The following is a 16,576-nucleotide window of genomic DNA, read 5'->3' as shown; positions in this document are numbered from 1 at the left end:
AGCAGAAATCCACTTTATCTGGAAATGATAGATTCAGCACAGAATGGAAGTAATGAATGGAAGATATTTTGGATAAACAAATATAGAGCATACGTCCATGCTGGCATTCAAATGAGCATTTCTCCAAGAGTCTCTGAGAAGCACTTTGCGCATACTCAAGCCTGCTCTTTGTGGCTATTAGTCTGCATGTGTGTAAAGTGTCGTCAAGTCACAACTGATTTATGGTGACCCCTGCTGGGGCTTTCAAGGCAAGTGAGAAGCAGAGGCAGTTTGCCATTGCCTTCCCCTGAAGAGTCTTCCTTGGTGGTCTCTCATCCAAGTACTGAATCTGGTTAGCTTCCGAGATCTGAGGAGCTGGGGCTGTACCATGCCGCCTTCCATTCCATCCATTATTGTGCATATATTCCAGATAACGGTGGCTTTCAAAATAGGTCTCTCTGGAAAGTTCCCAAGCAAAGACAGAATAATGATAAACGTCCCCTGTTTTTTTGCCAGCAGCTCTGGATCTTCGGAGATAGACTGCTCTTGCACATGGAAGTTCCGAGCCAACGAATGCGTTCTGTAGAACGGCGAGTCTGCAAACACCGGGACTAGGCCGGCCCGTACCCAGCCGCTCCAAGGCAGGGCAGCGCAGAGATTTCCACACTCGCTGGGCGGGTTCAAGGCACGAAGGGCGGTGCCGCCGGCTTCTCCGCCGGCCCGTTCCGCCCACCTGAGCAGCAGGTGCCTCGGCCGCTCCTTCTTTCGTGCCAGCGCCATGGCTCAGGAACCGGGAGCCAGCGGAGCAGAGGATCGCAAGGAGCAGCCGGGCCCGCCCCGAGGCCGCGGTGACGGGCGCCCCGGCGCTGGAGTGTGCCCGGAACACTCCCTGGAGCTGAGTTGGTTTTGCGGCACCGAAAGGCGGCTGGTGTGCGCGCAGTGCCCGAGCCGGGGCAGCTGCCGGGGCCACCGCGGGCGCCCACTGGCGGAGGAGGCGGCCGAGCGGCGGGTGAGGCTGGACGGGGCGGGCTGATGCGCTCCTATTCGGGGTGCTACGGGAGTGGGAGCTCCGGGGAGGGACAGCAAACAGAAATGCCCCGTTGCCCCCCTCCCTTTAAGAGAGATCCAGAACCGTTTCAGTTCTTTTTAAAAAATCCAGTTGCATTTTTATCAGCGGTCAGGCAGCAATTCAACTGGGAAAGCTCTTCTGGCATAGAAATCCAGCCGAGAAACTCAGGCCAGGAACGCTTTTAAAAAGTGGCCACCGTTCCTGGAATGTGCATTTATTTATTGGTGAATTTATATCCCGCCTTTCTCCTCAGTGTTTGGTTCAGGTGGTGACTAATGTGGGGAGTGGGGGCTGCTGCCTGCCAAGAAGCCACTTCCTGGAAGTCTTGTTTCTCAACCCTGCATCTGTTTGGGGTGGAGGTCTCAATCCTCAGCAGGCTCAAAAGCAGGCTTCTTTATTGTTGTTACAAAACTTGACAACCGAAGGCAAGTGAGTAAGGTGGCAATGACAGCTTCCTGCTTCTTCTGTTTCAGAACACAATTGTCGATCAGTGTGAGAAACTTCAGCTGCAGAGTGCTGTGACTGCCAGATATGTGGCAGAGGTGCTGCCGGAGAAGAAAAAGCATGTGGTGGTATGAAGTCTCAGGAGATGCTGAGATGACAGGGTGCAGAAATGGAACAGGCAATGGAGTGATGGGGAGAGGGGAAACTGCACTGGTTGATATATTGTTGAAGGCTTTCACGGCCGGAGAACGATGGTTGTTGTGGAGTTTCCGGGCTGTATTGCCGTGGTCTTGGCATTGTAGTTCCTGACGTTTCGCCAGCAGCTGTGGCTGGCATCTTCAGAGGTGTAGCACCAAAAGACAGAGATCTCTCAGTGTCACAGTGTTATTTATTGTGACACTGAGAGATCTCTGTCTTTTGGTGCTACACCTCTGAAGATGCCAGCCACAGCTGCTGGCAAAACGTCAGGAACTACAATGCCAAGACCACGGCAATACAGCCCGGAAAATCCACAACAACCATTGCACTGGTTGAATTCTTCCATATAATGCTGTTGTGAAAGGCACACTGTGTGGGTGGGGTGGAGAGTCCTCAATTGTCTTGCCCTGCAGGTCTTGTCTGGTCATTTACTGGCTTTATTTGCACCATTAATATGTCTCTATTCAATGCTTGGTTGACAAAACAGTTTGCAATGTAAAAACTAGACAATCTTTTTCTTTTCTCTTCTTTTTGAAGAACGGAACAGACAAGCAGCAGGTTCAGTCCTCCAAAACATATTAATTCCAGGAACTGGAGGCCTCAGTATTCAAAAGCCCGGCTGAACAAAAATGCCTTTGTTTGCTTCCCAAAGGAGGCAAAAGACCAGCCCATGCTTATGATATCAAGACTGTTCCTGGTGTAAGCCAGCCTGATGCTCATAAAGGACAGCATCCTAAGCAAGGCCTCACAAGCAGATCTTAAAACATCAGGAGCCTAGGGGCAGGGTAATGTGGGAGAAGATGTTTCCCGAGAGATTTTAGGGTTGAATTTGCAAAAAATTTGGCAAGGAAAGAGATAATTTAAATTCCTACTTGGGACCCCCCCCATTTCATAAATCTTTCTCACACGTTTTTCTGCCTGGATGTGAGATTTTTCAGTGAGCTGAGGAGGGGAGGTAAACGTGATACCTTAAAAGGACTAAGCTTAGGGTTGCCAGCCTCCAGGTAGTGGCTGGAGATCTCACGGAACTACAACTGGTCTCCAGGCCACAGAGATCAGTTCACCTGGAGAAAATGGCTGCTTTGGGAGGTGGACTCTATGGGGTTATGCCATGCCAAGGTCCTTTCACTCCCCAAACCCCACTTTCTCCAGGTTTCTCCAGGTTTCACCCCTTAGATCTCCAGGAATTTCCCAACTTGGAGCTGGCAACCTTAACTAAGCTCCTAATTTTATGGTCGTCTTTTTAGGAGTTTTAAACTTTCAGACAGTTGTTTTTTGTTTTTTTTACAGAGCACTTTGTTAAATTGTTTTTACTTTTATTCTGTATTGTGTTTTGGGAGCCATCAGCTGTGGGATGCAACACAGAAGGCCCTTTAAATAAATAAATAAATAAATAACCCAGCTAGTTCTTGGGTGTCATGTTTTTAAATTATTATTATTAGTTGTAGTGTTTTTGGGCCCTGCTCTGTGGATTCAAGCGAAGCCATTTAGCTAATGAAGATGGAGATAAGACTAATGAGGAGTTTCACTCCTTGTTTAATTACTGCACTTTGACCTGCTGGTATAAACAGAGCTGGTTGGGGAGGGGGGGGGGGGAGGCAAGCCTTGTCTTAAGACAACTCTATTTAGCATTCACATAGAAGTTAAAAAAATTAAATTTCCAGATCACTTCATATACAGCAGTGTCCACCAACCATTTCTTTAATGAGAGCTATTTCTGAGTAATGAAAAATATCCCATTCAACTCCACCCGCCCCCCCCCCCCCGCCCCCAAGTCTTCTTCTGTCTTAGAAACAGGACATGGACGTGGGAGATCATGAGAAATAAAGTTATAAACTAAGCACAACAGAGAAAAATCTTATGAAATAAAAGATTTTAAAATTGCAATAGCCCTAGGGCAGGTATTGTCCCGTCTGTAAAGACGAATGAGCTACTCTGTAATAGCTGATGAGCTACCAGTAACTCATAGACTACCAGTTGGACATGCCTGATATATATACTCTCTACTCTCTGGTTGTCAGTGACCTCAACATAGGCCAGTATTATTGCAGATGAAGGGGATTAAGCAGCTTATATAAGGCTACTGGGTGAGTTTCTGTCTGGGGTGACTTCTGGGATCACAGCTCATTCTCTTCACCGCTACGTTCTACTAGCTATGTTCTACTACCTTGTCCAGTTTGGGGGGGGGGAAGAGGGAATGATCCAGCAACCACTAGTTGCTGCAGTTCTTCCCAAGAACTCTTGCCTAAGTAGGCTTCCTGTGTCTGTAAACAAGAGTATATAGTTGGAATCTCTTAAGTAATCTTGGTGTACCACATGAAGTCTAGTAAAAATGAAAGTAGGTGATGCCAGACGGAAGTCAGCCCACCCCCTCCCTAAATGGTCTTGTGAAGATATCCTCCCCGTGACCACAGCTCTTGCAATCTCTGAATTCCCATGGCAAGTTAATTCTGGGGAACGGCAGCCCTGACCTGTACCAACCCATCTTGTGCTTTTACAGAGCGTGGCCAGCAATGCCCGAGAGGTCCTGATCAGGCGCTTGAACCTGGTGAGGAACATCTGTGAGAGCGAGGAGCAGCGGCTCCTGGAGATGGCGCACACGGAGGAGGAGCGGGCCCACCAGAACATTCTCACGCAGCAAGTTCACTGGACTGAGTCACTCCGGAAACTGGATGCCCTCCGGAACTATCTGGTGGCCATGATCACTGCTACGGATGACCACAGCCTTGTGGTAACCATTCTTGCTTTGTCTTCCCATCTTTGTTTGTTGCTTCAGCTTCAGGGGACAACTATAGAATCACATGCTCCCTTCCTTCTCCTGTGTAATTTCATCCTTACCAGCTTTAACCACAGTTAGACAGTATGGCTGTATCCACATCCACTAGAGTTAAATCTTCACCATTTTCAGAATCTGGTTTAACGTCCTGGTTAGCAGCACCACTGCAAACATGATGAATAAAGATTCGTTCACACATGCAGGGGAATGAGGTGACAGAACCCTGAGTCCTGGACTGTACCATTTCATAGAAGTTATGGAGAATCACATTTTGGAATGCTCCCCCAAGTTTTAAAAAAGCCTCTACAAATAGAAGACCAGCACAGCAAGCAACGAGGAAGTGTGACTTTTTGTCCCTGATGTGATAGCTTTCTGCTTGCAGGGATTTTTTTTCTACAAAGGAATATCCAAAGTTGGATTCCACCACTAGAGACCTGAAGTGTGTTTTCTACCACCTCTGGGCTCTGCCATCTTATTTGTGTGTGTGAGTGTGTGTTGAGAGAGAAAACAAACACTAAGCCTAGAGAAAGGGACATGGGCTCATTAAGTGATGGGGAGCCCTGCCTCTATAATAGCCCTCAAGATTATTTTATGGCTGCTTGCAGCAAAACACGTTGGTCTTGAGATTGCCTTCTCAGGCAAGAATTAAAACATGTTTTCACTCTCTTTCTTTAAAAAAGCATTTTAAAAAAGGTAAAGGTAGTCCCCTGTGCAAGCACTGAGTCATTGCTGGCCTATGGAGGGACATCGACGTTTTCTTGGCGGACTTTTTACAGGGTCGTTTGCCATTGCCTTCCCCAGTCATCTACGCTTTACCCCCAGGAAACTGAGTACTCATTTTACTGACCTCGGAAGGATGGAAGGCTGAGTCAGCCTTGAGCCGGCTATCTGAACTCAGCGTCCTCCAGGATTGAACTCAGGTCATGAGCAGAGCTTGGACTGCAGTACTGCAGCTTACCACTCTGTGCCACGGGGCTCTTTCATTATCTTACCTTTATTTAGAGTACCTATCCAAGAGGTTGATCAGGTTCACACCCACTTAGCTTCTATACTGTTGCGGCATCTCCAAGTTCATTCATGGGATGCAGTTTTCATATTTTGTAACACTTCCCTTCTCTTTGTGTCTCCAGCAGGCAGAAGAGGAAATCTTTGAGAGGTGAGTACCAGAGTGGTGGTTTATTTTATTCCTACAATCAGCTTCCATGTGCCTTACTTCCCTCTCCCTGGCACACACCGCTCTCTTATATGGGATGAGCACACAGTTCATTTTGTCCTCAATTTTGTAGCTGTGTGCTGATTATATTCTGTTCACAGAACTGCAGATGAGAAATTGTATCACCAGAATCCAAATTTGGCAGGATTTTATGATACACATAAATGATTTAAACTAAGCAGATTTGCATATATAGGTGAAATGTGCATGTGCATTGCATATATCTGAAATTTGCATATGTGTGTGTATAAATTTATATTGCAAAGGAAGTATGTAGGATTCAGCTTCCCACATTTGTTCTGCTCTGGCCAACCAAAAGGCACATGGAGCATTATGCCTTCTGATACTTTACTAGGCATAGTCTCCTCCAAGGGTTGTTGACATCCTTTTGAGTTTAAATAGCCTTAAGGACTAGAACCTTGGCATTTTAAAAAAAACACCTGCAATTCACAGGCTGCAATGTTCTGCAGCAAAAATGTATCGGTCATACACAACAATTCCCACAAGACTGTTGTGTTAAGGTGCACAGTGGGGTTTGCAGAACTATAGAGACTGAGATACAAACCTGTCTGCAGTTGTACTTCATTAAAACATTTTATTCCACTATTCCTCGTGGTTCAAGGTGGCTTACAATAACAGAATAAAAACATTTACAGTTAAAGCCAAAATAAAATAACCCCCTAATCTCCCCCCACCTTGCTCTCATGTGCCCCCGTTTTCTGGTTTAGGATTAGGGCCTAAATGATAATTCTCACCTGCCATTGGACTTCTAAATAGTCACAGTCCTGCTGCGTAACTTCAGTGCCCTTAGAAGGAAAATTGTGTATTCCTCTGAGGCCTCATTTAGAGATCTCCAGGACTATCCAGTGCTTTTTGAGAAAATAAGTGTAGCATGATGTCTGAAAGCACAAGCAGAGAAATTGTGAGCTCAAACGTTTCCTCTGCTATAAACTCATGAATTGGCCTTGGGTAAGCTGCTTTTTCTCAGCCTTGGGCAACTTCTCATATGGAACAATTCATTAGTTAATGAAAAACATTTATTAGCCACTCCATTAAAAAAAAGTGAGGCGGCTTGCACTATCAATCAAACAAGCTTTCCAAGAGCTAAAAACATAGAAATCCATCAGTAAAAGCGGGAGAAAATAAAAGGGCAATGAAACGCACCACTTAAACAATGAAAACATCAGATAGGAAACGAAGGCAACTGAAGGCAAAAATGAGGATGCAGAACAAAATAAACCCACACAATTAACAAGAGACCTGGACAAACTGCTACTGGCCTATCTTGCAAGGCTAGGATTGCTGTGAGAAATGCAGGTAGCATGTAAGGAAGGCCAAATTTGACCTATCCTGCTAGAATGTTGGATGGATTGTACAGGGCACTTCAAAAGTGTAACTTAAATGCCAAGTGCAATGACTTCTGCTGTTTCATTGGCTAGAATGGAGGCGGCGGAGGGGATCCTGAAACCTCAGGAATCCGAGAAGTTAAACTTTAACCCACAGTGCATCCAGAGTCCGCTACTAAGCCGGTTATGGGCTGCTGCTGTTCTGTGTTGGAACTCAGGTCAGTGTCTCATCCTCCAGGAGAATGGAGGATTGTTTTCCCAGTGTCACTCTTTCTAAATTCCAAATGCAGGTGTCAATTTCTGCATCAGCTTTCTGCATGTGTATACATTGGAACCAGACCTATTCCAATAATTCAAATTGAGGCTTATAAGCTGTCTTCAAAATTCACTCCTGGAAAACTGTCTTGCTACGTGTGTGCACTCATCTGAAGCTGAACTCATGCTCTACAATTCACCTCCTTGGCAATCTATATGACTATCTGTGGAGGCTGACTGCCAGCGAGTGTGAGCGTTCAGAGTGTGACACTCCCTACCCCAAGAGATCTGTTAGGCCACTCCCTTTTGACCTTCCAGAAACGTGCATAAACTGTTTTATTCCAAAGGGTATGCCCTGACACTGTTTTGTTCTGTAGATTCTGTGACTGCCTTCTAATTTTATGACAGACCCATTTTTTTATTTCTTTAATCTGGGTTGCTTTTATTTGGCTGCTGTTTTAGATCTATTTTTTGTTTTTAATTACATGTTACGATCTTCCTTGTGTGGCATTTGTATGGCAAAAGAGTTCTAGAAATGCCTGTTTTGCATAGTGAAAACCAAACAAATTTAAAGGAGTAATACAGTTTAGAAACTCAAACTTGAAATGGCACATTCTGTTAAATGTATGGGTTTGAAGGGATGCTTAAATTGGAAAAAAAAGTCTTGCTTTACTGATGGCCAATATTAAAGACCACAGTAGTCAAATTCAATACTTTGAAGTATCTAAGGGAAGATCTCTAATGCAAGCTCTCTGACAAACATGCACTAACCAGTTTGTTTCTTCTCTTAGCACAGATGAAGTCCACATTGATAAGAAAACAGTCAGCCCACTCTTGATCCTCTCTGAAGACAAGAAAACACTGACCTTTAGCCCTAAGAAAGTCAAGAGTGACCCTGATGGTCCAGAACGGTTTGACCACTGGCCCAATGCCTTGGCTGAAGAATCATTCCACAAAGGAATCCATGCATGGAGAGTCAGCGTGGCGACAAGTGGTGCATACAAGCTGGGCATCTCATATAAATCACTGCACCGTAAGGGCACAGGTCCTGAAGCCCGCCTGGGTTACAACCCATTCTCCTGGGTCTTCTCCCGCTATGATAAGGAGTTTCAATTTTCACATGACAATTGCCACCAGACGGTGGAGCTCCTCAAATGCCCAATGGAAATTGGGGTCCTGGTGGACTTGGATGTGGGAGAACTGTTGTTCTATGACCCAGAGTCCTGTGTTGTTCTCCATGCACACCGTGAAAACTTCACTGCTCCCATCTACCCAACCTTGGCTGTAGCTGATCAAAGCATATCTCTGATGCAGTGAGAGCAAGCGTCTACCAAGGGGGCAGCCCATGAGGTCATATTTATCTTCCGTGAACACTGAGCTTATTTCTTAAAACAGTAGAGCCATGTATGGATCATCCTATATTTATGGCTTCTTACAATTATGGCATTATGGTTCCTTACAGTTTTACAGACTCGTGCAGACAGCTGAACATGCCAAAAGCACAACTTAAACGCCAAGGGCAATGACTTCCACTTCATTCACTAGAAGTGAGGAAGCCGAGGGGCTCCTGAAACCCCCGGAATCTGAGAAGTGAAACTTGAACATGTGGTACATCCAGAGTCCGCCATTTTATCATTTATTCCATCACATGGCTAGAACTTAACGCGTCGGAACATCCTCCTTGCCACTGTGGTACTATACAATCTTTTACACTGGCTTGAATTTTGGCGGTCTGTATGAATGGGTGTGTATGTGTAAGAGAGAGAGAGAGAGAGAGAGAGAGAGAGAGAGAGCAGTTGATGTATAGGGCTTATGCACAGAGGGCCATTCCACTTGATCTTGGAAAAGAGTGTTACATTATATGTATTCACATGAAACCTTTGACTGCCTTTGACTGAGTCAGACCAATTTGCCCTTCTCAGATTGTATCATCTCTTTTGCCTGGTAGTGACTGTCCAAGGTCTTCAGCACAGAAAGATCTTTCCCAAGACTCTCCTTGAACTTGAAACACCAGGGACTGAACCTGGGACTTGCTGCATACAAAGAAAAGCAAGTTCTTCCTTATTAAGCCCCGAGAGAGAGGGGAACAGCTAGGTCTGTTTGGCCACATGCTAAAGCAATAACAAAAATTCTACCCTACCATGCACTCCAAATTCGGTGCCAAGCAAAATGGAACTTTTAACCTTGCATAACACGTTTAGCAAATTGACATATAATTGCTCTTCTTTTCTTAGAACTGAATCTGCATTTTTTTTAAAAAATATTATGCATTATTTATTATGGTTTTGCAAGCTCCAAACAGGGACAAGGAGTTCCAATCGCTGGAAGTTGTCTTTAGCTTCCCCTCTGATCGCAAGCAGCGTCTACGCACTTTTAAAATACATTTTCACAAGTATAAGGGCTAGACACTTACCTGCTGTTTTAAAATGAAAGCTGAAATTCTGAGGAAGTCAAATTCTACATCCAATGTAACAAGCTGTATTCCTACAGAACAGCAATACACACAGAGCCCTGGGCAACAACATTTCAACTCTGCCTCACAGCCAGGAAATAGTCCAGATATTATGTGTATGGCAGGCATGTCATTTCTCACCGTAACTGTCATATGCTAGTGGCCAGTAGGTTGCTATGAAACACAATCACGTTTCATAAAGAAATCAAATCTCACTAGTGGCCTTGTCGCATTTTCCTAGGAACAAACAACATGGGAAGATGCAATACCTCACAAGAGAGGCATTATTAGGAAAAGGATGTGTGAATGTTCAGAACAAGTGAATTTAAATTGGATTTGTTTTGTGAGATAACATCCATCTGGCACAGGCCTGAATATGGGGACTGGGGACACGCCCACCCCACTTCAATAAAGACTTGCTGTTGCAACCTGGAACACTCAAAGCTTCTTTTTGCTGTGTGTGAATGTAATTTGAGGAGAGGACAGGTTAGGTGTTTCCAAAAGAGACATTTCTAGCTTGTGTTACTCTGTGTTTTCCAGTATACAAAGGTGGTGTTCTTGTAGTCTCTAGCCCCATACATATCACTATCACATTTATGTCCTAGATTATCAGCCATTTCCTCCCCACATCAACGTGTTCATCCAGTGTGTCCTACAAAATTAAGACTTGAATCAAGAAGACCCGAGTTCAAGTCCTGCTACCTTTTGTTGACATGTATGGCTCTAAGCAGGCTGCTGTTTCTTAAATACCTTGTCTCCAATTCATACCTTTCCATTTACTGAACATGCTCATTGACAGGTTGGGAAGAACCTGACATTTATTGTGGGTTAGACAAAAACCTATTTTTAAATAAATAATATTGGTGGGGAAAGGGAAGGAAGGTCTCAGAAACATTGGATTTTGCTCTTATAGTAGCAGCTGCTGATTTTACTGGAACTATAAACATGAAATGTCCAAGCAAGGTCACACTTCCATGAGTTAGTTTGCCCATTTGGTTTTCCGCTCAGCTATTAGACATTAGGCTTTCTCCTTCCTCTCCCTAGCAAGAAGAGTACGGCTGACTTAGACAGTTAGGAAAATCATGGCGCGGAATCCTTCTTGCACTCTTGCCACTTCTGATTTATTAAGTGGGAGAGGACCTTTTTGTGTATGGGAAGGGCTTTTTTTCTGGGAAAAGAGGTGGTGGAACTCAGTGGTGGAACTCAGGACTGCACAATGACAATACTTTGGGTCAGCTGGAACAAGGGGGGAGTTTTTTAAAGTTTAAATCACCCACGGCAAAAATGGTCACATGGTTGGTGGCCCCGCCCCCTGATCTCCAGACAGAGGGGAGTATAGATTGCCCTCTATGCCGCATGGTACAGAGGACAATCTAAACTCCCCTCTGTCTGGAGATCAGGGGGCGGGGCCACCAACCATGTGACCATTTTTAGGAGGTGCCGGAACTCCGTTCCACCGCGTTCCAGCTGAAAAAAAGCCCTGATGGGAAGCAAGCGTATCAAGTTGAGGGCTGAATGATAGTCTCTTTTGCTGATGTGATAACTTTCTACATTTTCTTTTTGTAAGTGTAGGGAACAGGTAGGGGGGGGACACAACTCCATGGTATTCTAATAGTAACATCCTCAGCAGAGCTATTCTTTTCTAAGTCAATGGACTTGGGTGCAATTCTGCTTAAGATGGCAATGTTAGTGGTCCAGTCCAGGAAGGGCTGCAACGTTAATTCTGCAAAATATTGAATTCCCTCACTTAGCCTCTCTCTATAAGAGAGGGCAGGCATGTAAGTGAGGGCAAGATGTGCTCTTGAGGCACTTCTGTCTCCCAGCTGGCAGGTTTCTTGTCTGGCTTGATCAAGAAACTGTGCATCCCTGCCTCCCTCGGTGCCCTGTAATCCTTTACGTAGTTGTCCCCAACATGGGCAGCCAAGGGAGGGGGTACCCTAGAGATACGCAGGGCTTCCAAAAAAATCCTCTTGTCTGGCTTAGCAAAACCCACATTCTCAGAGCTCAAGACAAATTCAAAGTGTTGCTGGAGGTCACACTGAGCCAGAATCTCTGGCAGCCTCTGATCGAAGTTGGAGATGACAGCCATGCGGATACCCAACTGCTGGCACTGTTGGAGGGTCTCACTGGCACCCGGTAGCAGCTCCCAATTGCGTTTGCTGCAGTAATCCCAGTACAGTTTCTCTGCAATGGAGAGGAGGACCTTGTCCTCATGGACTCCTGAGAGCCGGAAGGTGTTCATGACTACGTCCAGCCACCACTGTTTGGAGCTAAGGCCTCTCTCTAGGCCATAGTTGGGGAATCGCTGGTCCTGAGTCTTGTAGGCCTGGTAGAAGGCTCGGTTGAGTGCTTCAGCTTGCATCTGGAGGCCGTGGGCCTGGGCCTCAGCAGCGTAACTCTCACCCACAGGAATCCGGAGTCGAAGCAGAGTATCTTTCACATCCCATGTCAAAAGCCGTAGCTTCAGCATTGTGGCAAAACACTTGAATGGCCTGGAATGACAGATAAGAGAAGGAACACCAGCAATCCCATCACACTTTCCCATTGCTGTCATTTGTAGCCCACCTTAACACAAGGGCTTGAGACGATGGTCAGCTCATTTCTGCAGATGTGCCTGCCATATAGCAACATCGTCTTCTTTAACGGAACTGCAGTCCCTGCAGTATCTTGTACAATGTTCCTCTCCAAGTTCTGAGACCGGACCCCTTCAGACCAGGAAATTGGATCTCTTTGCACACACATAGAGAGGGGGTAGGGGGTGGGGAATAATCTTCGCCCTGCAGGAAGTTAAACTTGGCTCCTGCACAGACACTAGGCCAAAAAACCCACTCTTCAATCTCTGCCAATACGGAATGTTCCAAAATAGCAAAATGCAAATTAAAAGTATAATAATTTACTAAACTGACATCTGGTCATCAAGCAGAACGAATAACTTTAATAATTCACTAAGGGTGATTTGAAATGACAAGATCACAGGAGAGGGGCTATACCTGGGAAAGAGAAAGTGAGCTGTAGTGACTAGCCAGATAACAAAAACAGTTTCATTCTTACGTGACTCAAACCCATGATTCACACAGAGAAGCAACAGGCAACTTTCTCTGACGGCACAGAGGAAGTAGTCGACCACAAGCAGGGTCTTTAGATGAAATTAATGTAAGGGGAGAGACAAAGAATAAAGATAATTCTACTTCAGATTTGCTTGAAAAAATAAGAATATATGCTTCAATTACCTTTTTTTTACAACATACTTTCAATGTTACTTAACATTTGCTTTTGGGATTCTACTCCCCCACAAAATATACAAGGTTAATTCCCAGTCCATGTGCTACAATAAATCAAAATTAATAAAAAAGCCCAAGAGATCTAGTCCCCTTTTAAAGCCTTCTAATGCACACCCCTCCATCTTGTGGCAGTGAGTTCTTCAAGTTAATTATGCCTTGTGTTAAAAAGTAATTCTTTTTGCCTTTCCTGAATCTGTCTCTCTCACCTTAACCAAGTCCCCCTTAGTAATGCAAAAGATAAGTGATCTTTCATTTACTTTCTCTGCACCATATATAATTTTATAAACCTCTATCATCATTAATTCCAGTGCATTTGATGGTTTCTAAAAGCTCTGAAAATCAACAGAGTTCTTAAATCTCCTGATCCTTGCTGAGAGAGATTTTCACCTCCCTCTTTGCCTTGCCAGGCTGTTTCAACCCGTGTCACTCAGCAGGAAAGGGCAGACAAACCAGTTGGGCAGAGATGTAAAAACAGGGCAGGACTGTGCTGAGCTAACCTGGAATGTCAGCATGAGCACAGTGATAATGTTACACAACCAAGCAGTAAAACCGGCTACTCCGCCTGATCACAGGTGGGCAAGGCCATTGCTCTGAGAGTCTACTCTCTTTCTAAGAATGGAGTGAGGATGCAGAGTATGTATACTATAACCATCATGGAGGGTGAAGAATATCACATCAGGTATCATATCCTATCTGCTCCCCCCTAGATCATGTCTAGTTCATGAGACAGTTTTGAGCCACAACACCTTTGTTTTAGAAATTAAACAAAGAGAACCAGTTTGCTTAAAAAGTGTTTTTAAGTTTTTCAAACGGCCTTGGTTACCAGCCTTGAAAGAAAGATAAGATAGAAAGCGAACCCCGCAAAGCATATGAAAATTAATCATATGATTTCCCTGGCAACATAGGTACCTATGGTAGGGTTGCCAGCTCCAGGCTGAGAAATGCCTGGAGATTTTGAGGTTGAAGCCTGGAGGTGAGGTTCGGGGAGGGACCTCAGCAGGATATACCACCATAGAACCCACCCTCCAAAGCAGCCATTTTTTCCAGGGGAACAGATCTCTGTGGTCTGGAGATCAGTTGTAATTCCAGGAGATCTCCAGCCACCACCTGGAGGCTGGCAACCCTGACCTATGGTGACCAGGAGCCCTGGACTTTTGTCCCCTAGTACTTGTGGGAACTCAGAAAATCCAATGCTCAATCTCGAGCATCTTTACATAAAGGATCTCATCTTGGCTTCTCTCTACTTAAGGCCCTGAAGAGCTACTGTCGGTCAGAGAAGATAATAGTGAACTAGAAGTACCAATGGATAGTTTAAGGCAACTCCCCTTCCTCTGGGCAAAATATCCAGTTTCTGACTATCTTCTCATTTGAGCCAGGTATTGGGGTAGCAGCTAGAATATTCCAACACTGAGTCATAAAAGTTCGCTTTGTGACCTTGGGCTGTCTCTCAATCTGACTTACTTCGCAAGGCTGTTGTGCGGATGAAATGAGCAGCAACCATGACTTTTTTGGAGGAAGGACAAGACAAAAATCTAAAAAATAAATGCTCCAAAATGTATTTACGGTATTGAAGGGAATTGCTGCTGTTTATTTTTACCCTGTTGCTTCCACAATCTCTCTTTTTTAAAAATTCGATATTTATTGTTGTTTGTTAGAGATATTGCATTGTTCTGTGATTTTGTTAGTGGCTTCAAGAAGCAAAAGACCAAAAGCACGAGATCAGGGTAATAATCAAAACAAATAAATGAATAAATCCAGGCAGCGTCCCACAATTTGTCCCTGTTTTAATACAGCGTGCCCTCTGAGCATGTACAGAAATCCCCCACTCCTGGGCCTGCAATCTGTCCACCACACATTTAGGTAGCCGTTTCAGTCACCCTCATGAAAGGAACCCCAAAATCACTCCTTTTCAGGAGGGGGGAGGAAGAGGGGAGAGAAACCATTGCATTTGAGGAAGAATTAATGACATCTTTCTCCGCCTAGTGCACGGACCATATTTGGTCCAGAATCCTTGCTGAGTAGGGTCTGGATATTTTAAAAAGAAAACTGTTTCTGAGCAAGTGCAGCGCTCGTAGCGAATTTTCTTGGCAACGCAATGCCCCCTTGGCATCTGCGTTTGCATGGTCGAATGTGTACGTACAGGGATCGGTGGATAATTTGCAACAGGAACGACGGAAGCAGTGGCGGGGTCATAGCGGGGCGTGCAAGTCCCCCCCTTACCTGTAAACCCAAACTCATGTAGCTTCGTTTGTACAGTGTGCGAAAAACGCTCGTTGACGCTTGCTAAAGTCACTTCCGCCTCCACTTTGCCCTGTGTGCGCGCAGGGCTCTCTAGCCAGTGAAAAGGAGGCGAGGCAATCAGTTTCAACCCATCCAGGACCGAATCCCAGAACTTGCTTTTGTAGAGCTCGGCTACAGCGCTTTTTAGAGCTGCAAGACAGGCAGAAATTCAACCTGTGTAACTTAACTCCGATCACTTTGCTTCCTGATCTATGCATGCCGTTTTCAAACGTCAAGATAAAGCAGAGCTCTGGAACATGATGGTTTCAGGTGTGTAGCACCTTAGAGCCCAACTAGATTAAAATTACGATTGTGCATCTCTGGGTACATGCAGAGTTAATTTCTCCGACTAGGGTTGCCAAATCCAGCCTAGAAAATTCCTGAAAATTTGAGATTGGTGCCTGCAAAGGGCAGAGATATCAACAGGGATGTAATACCCCCTCCCCCTCCCCCCAAACTGCCATTTTCTCCAGGGAGACTCATTTCTGTAGCCTGGAAGTCGGTTGGAATTCCTGGAGAACACCAATCCCCAGCCCTCTTGGCAACCCTATCTCCTGCAGCCAAAAATTAGCACTTCTCCACTTAGCAGGGCTCCTGTGCCTTTTAAAGGCTACATGTGAGCCAGAAATACAACAGGTGAAGCTTTGTTCACCATGATGGGAACAATGGCACCAGCTACATTTCTGTCGATAGGGCAATGATTAAAGGCACGGCTGGGGGGGGGGGGGCGCTGATACAGAGGTGGATGGCTAGTTTTCCACCTTTTATAGTTGGCACATTTCACAAATCTAAGGAAATTAAAAGAATTTTAAAAAAGCAAATACCATCTACAGGAATAACAATCAGAATCGTCCTTGTTTGAGATGCCTCCTTGAATTGGCTCGAGAAAAAGCAACAGCCCTATCTTGTTCAGTTCTAACATGAATTAACCAAGAGTCGCCATCTCTGTAGCTAAGCAAGATTCAGCTAAGCTAGTATCTTAATTCAGAATGAGAAACCATAGAGTCTCTCCTGTGTTGGGTAGACATTTTCCTACTAAGAGTATAGTTTCTAAATTTTCAGGCTTTAGAGGATTATTTCCACATCTATGGCCCCTTACATGTTGCAGAGGATTCTGGGACATCTTCCAGGGCACAGGTCACATGGGGGGAGCAGCCAAGCCTCTTGCTTGCCACCCAGCTCGAAGACCAAGAACACAGGCAATCTATTCGCTATGTGTTAAATGAAACAGGAAGAGGCTCTTCAATAGTTTATTCCCCATGACCCAGAGCTCCCTGACTGTT

The 16,576-nt window shown here is 45.1% G+C and overlaps 2 protein-coding genes across 4 annotated transcripts; one reads left to right on the top strand and one right to left on the bottom strand.

Annotated features, from left to right (window-relative positions):
- Positions 1-732: 732 nt before the first annotated feature.
- BSPRY (B-box and SPRY domain containing) lies at positions 733-10,167 on the top strand. Of its 2 annotated transcripts, none has more exons than XM_054998489.1 (6): positions 733-988; positions 1,522-1,620; positions 4,191-4,421; positions 5,600-5,622; positions 7,119-7,243; positions 8,077-10,167. In XM_054998489.1, the coding sequence occupies exons 1-6, from the start codon at positions 758-760 to the stop codon at positions 8,595-8,597; spliced, it is 1,230 nt and encodes a 409-aa protein (XP_054854464.1). In that variant the 5' UTR covers positions 733-757; the 3' UTR covers positions 8,598-10,167. The 2 variants fall into 2 exon arrangements, with proteins under 2 accessions (XP_054854464.1, XP_054854463.1); XM_054998488.1 differs by having other exon boundaries at positions 5,597-5,622.
- A 1,011-nt stretch (positions 10,168-11,178) lies between these two features.
- On the bottom strand, positions 11,179-15,317 carry HDHD3 (haloacid dehalogenase like hydrolase domain containing 3). 2 transcript variants are annotated; one of them, XM_054998201.1, is made up of 2 exons: positions 15,234-15,317; positions 11,179-12,224 (listed from the first exon to the last, which is right to left on the bottom strand). In XM_054998201.1, the coding sequence occupies exon 2, from the start codon at positions 12,200-12,202 to the stop codon at positions 11,480-11,482; it is 723 nt and encodes a 240-aa protein (XP_054854176.1). In that variant the 5' UTR covers positions 12,203-12,224; positions 15,234-15,317; the 3' UTR covers positions 11,179-11,479. The 2 variants fall into 2 exon arrangements, with proteins under 2 accessions (XP_054854176.1, XP_054854177.1); XM_054998202.1 differs by lacking the exon at positions 15,234-15,317 and adding an exon at positions 12,784-12,813.
- Between the last annotated feature and the right edge of the window lie 1,259 nt (positions 15,318-16,576).

The sequence above is a fragment of the Eublepharis macularius genome, chromosome 14, assembly GCF_028583425.1.
Source record: "Eublepharis macularius isolate TG4126 chromosome 14, MPM_Emac_v1.0, whole genome shotgun sequence".
NCBI classification, from domain to species: Eukaryota; Metazoa; Chordata; class Lepidosauria; order Squamata; family Eublepharidae; genus Eublepharis; species Eublepharis macularius.
This window is presented reverse-complemented; position numbering and strand designations above follow the sequence as displayed.

Coding starts and splice junctions, on each gene's coding strand:
- HDHD3 (XM_054998201.1), bottom strand. CDS start 12,202: ATGCTGAAGCTACGGCTTTTGACATGGGATGTGAAAGATACTCTGCTT.
- BSPRY (XM_054998488.1), top strand. CDS start 758: ATGGCTCAGGAACCGGGAGCCAGCGGAGCAGAGGATCGCAAGGAGCAG. Junction 4,422..5,596: donor CGGATGACCACAGCCTTGTG/GTAACCATTCTT, acceptor TTGTGTCTCCAG/CAGGCAGAAGAGGAAATCTT. Junction 5,623..7,118: donor GAAGAGGAAATCTTTGAGAG/GTGAGTACCAGA, acceptor TTCATTGGCTAG/AATGGAGGCGGCGGAGGGGA.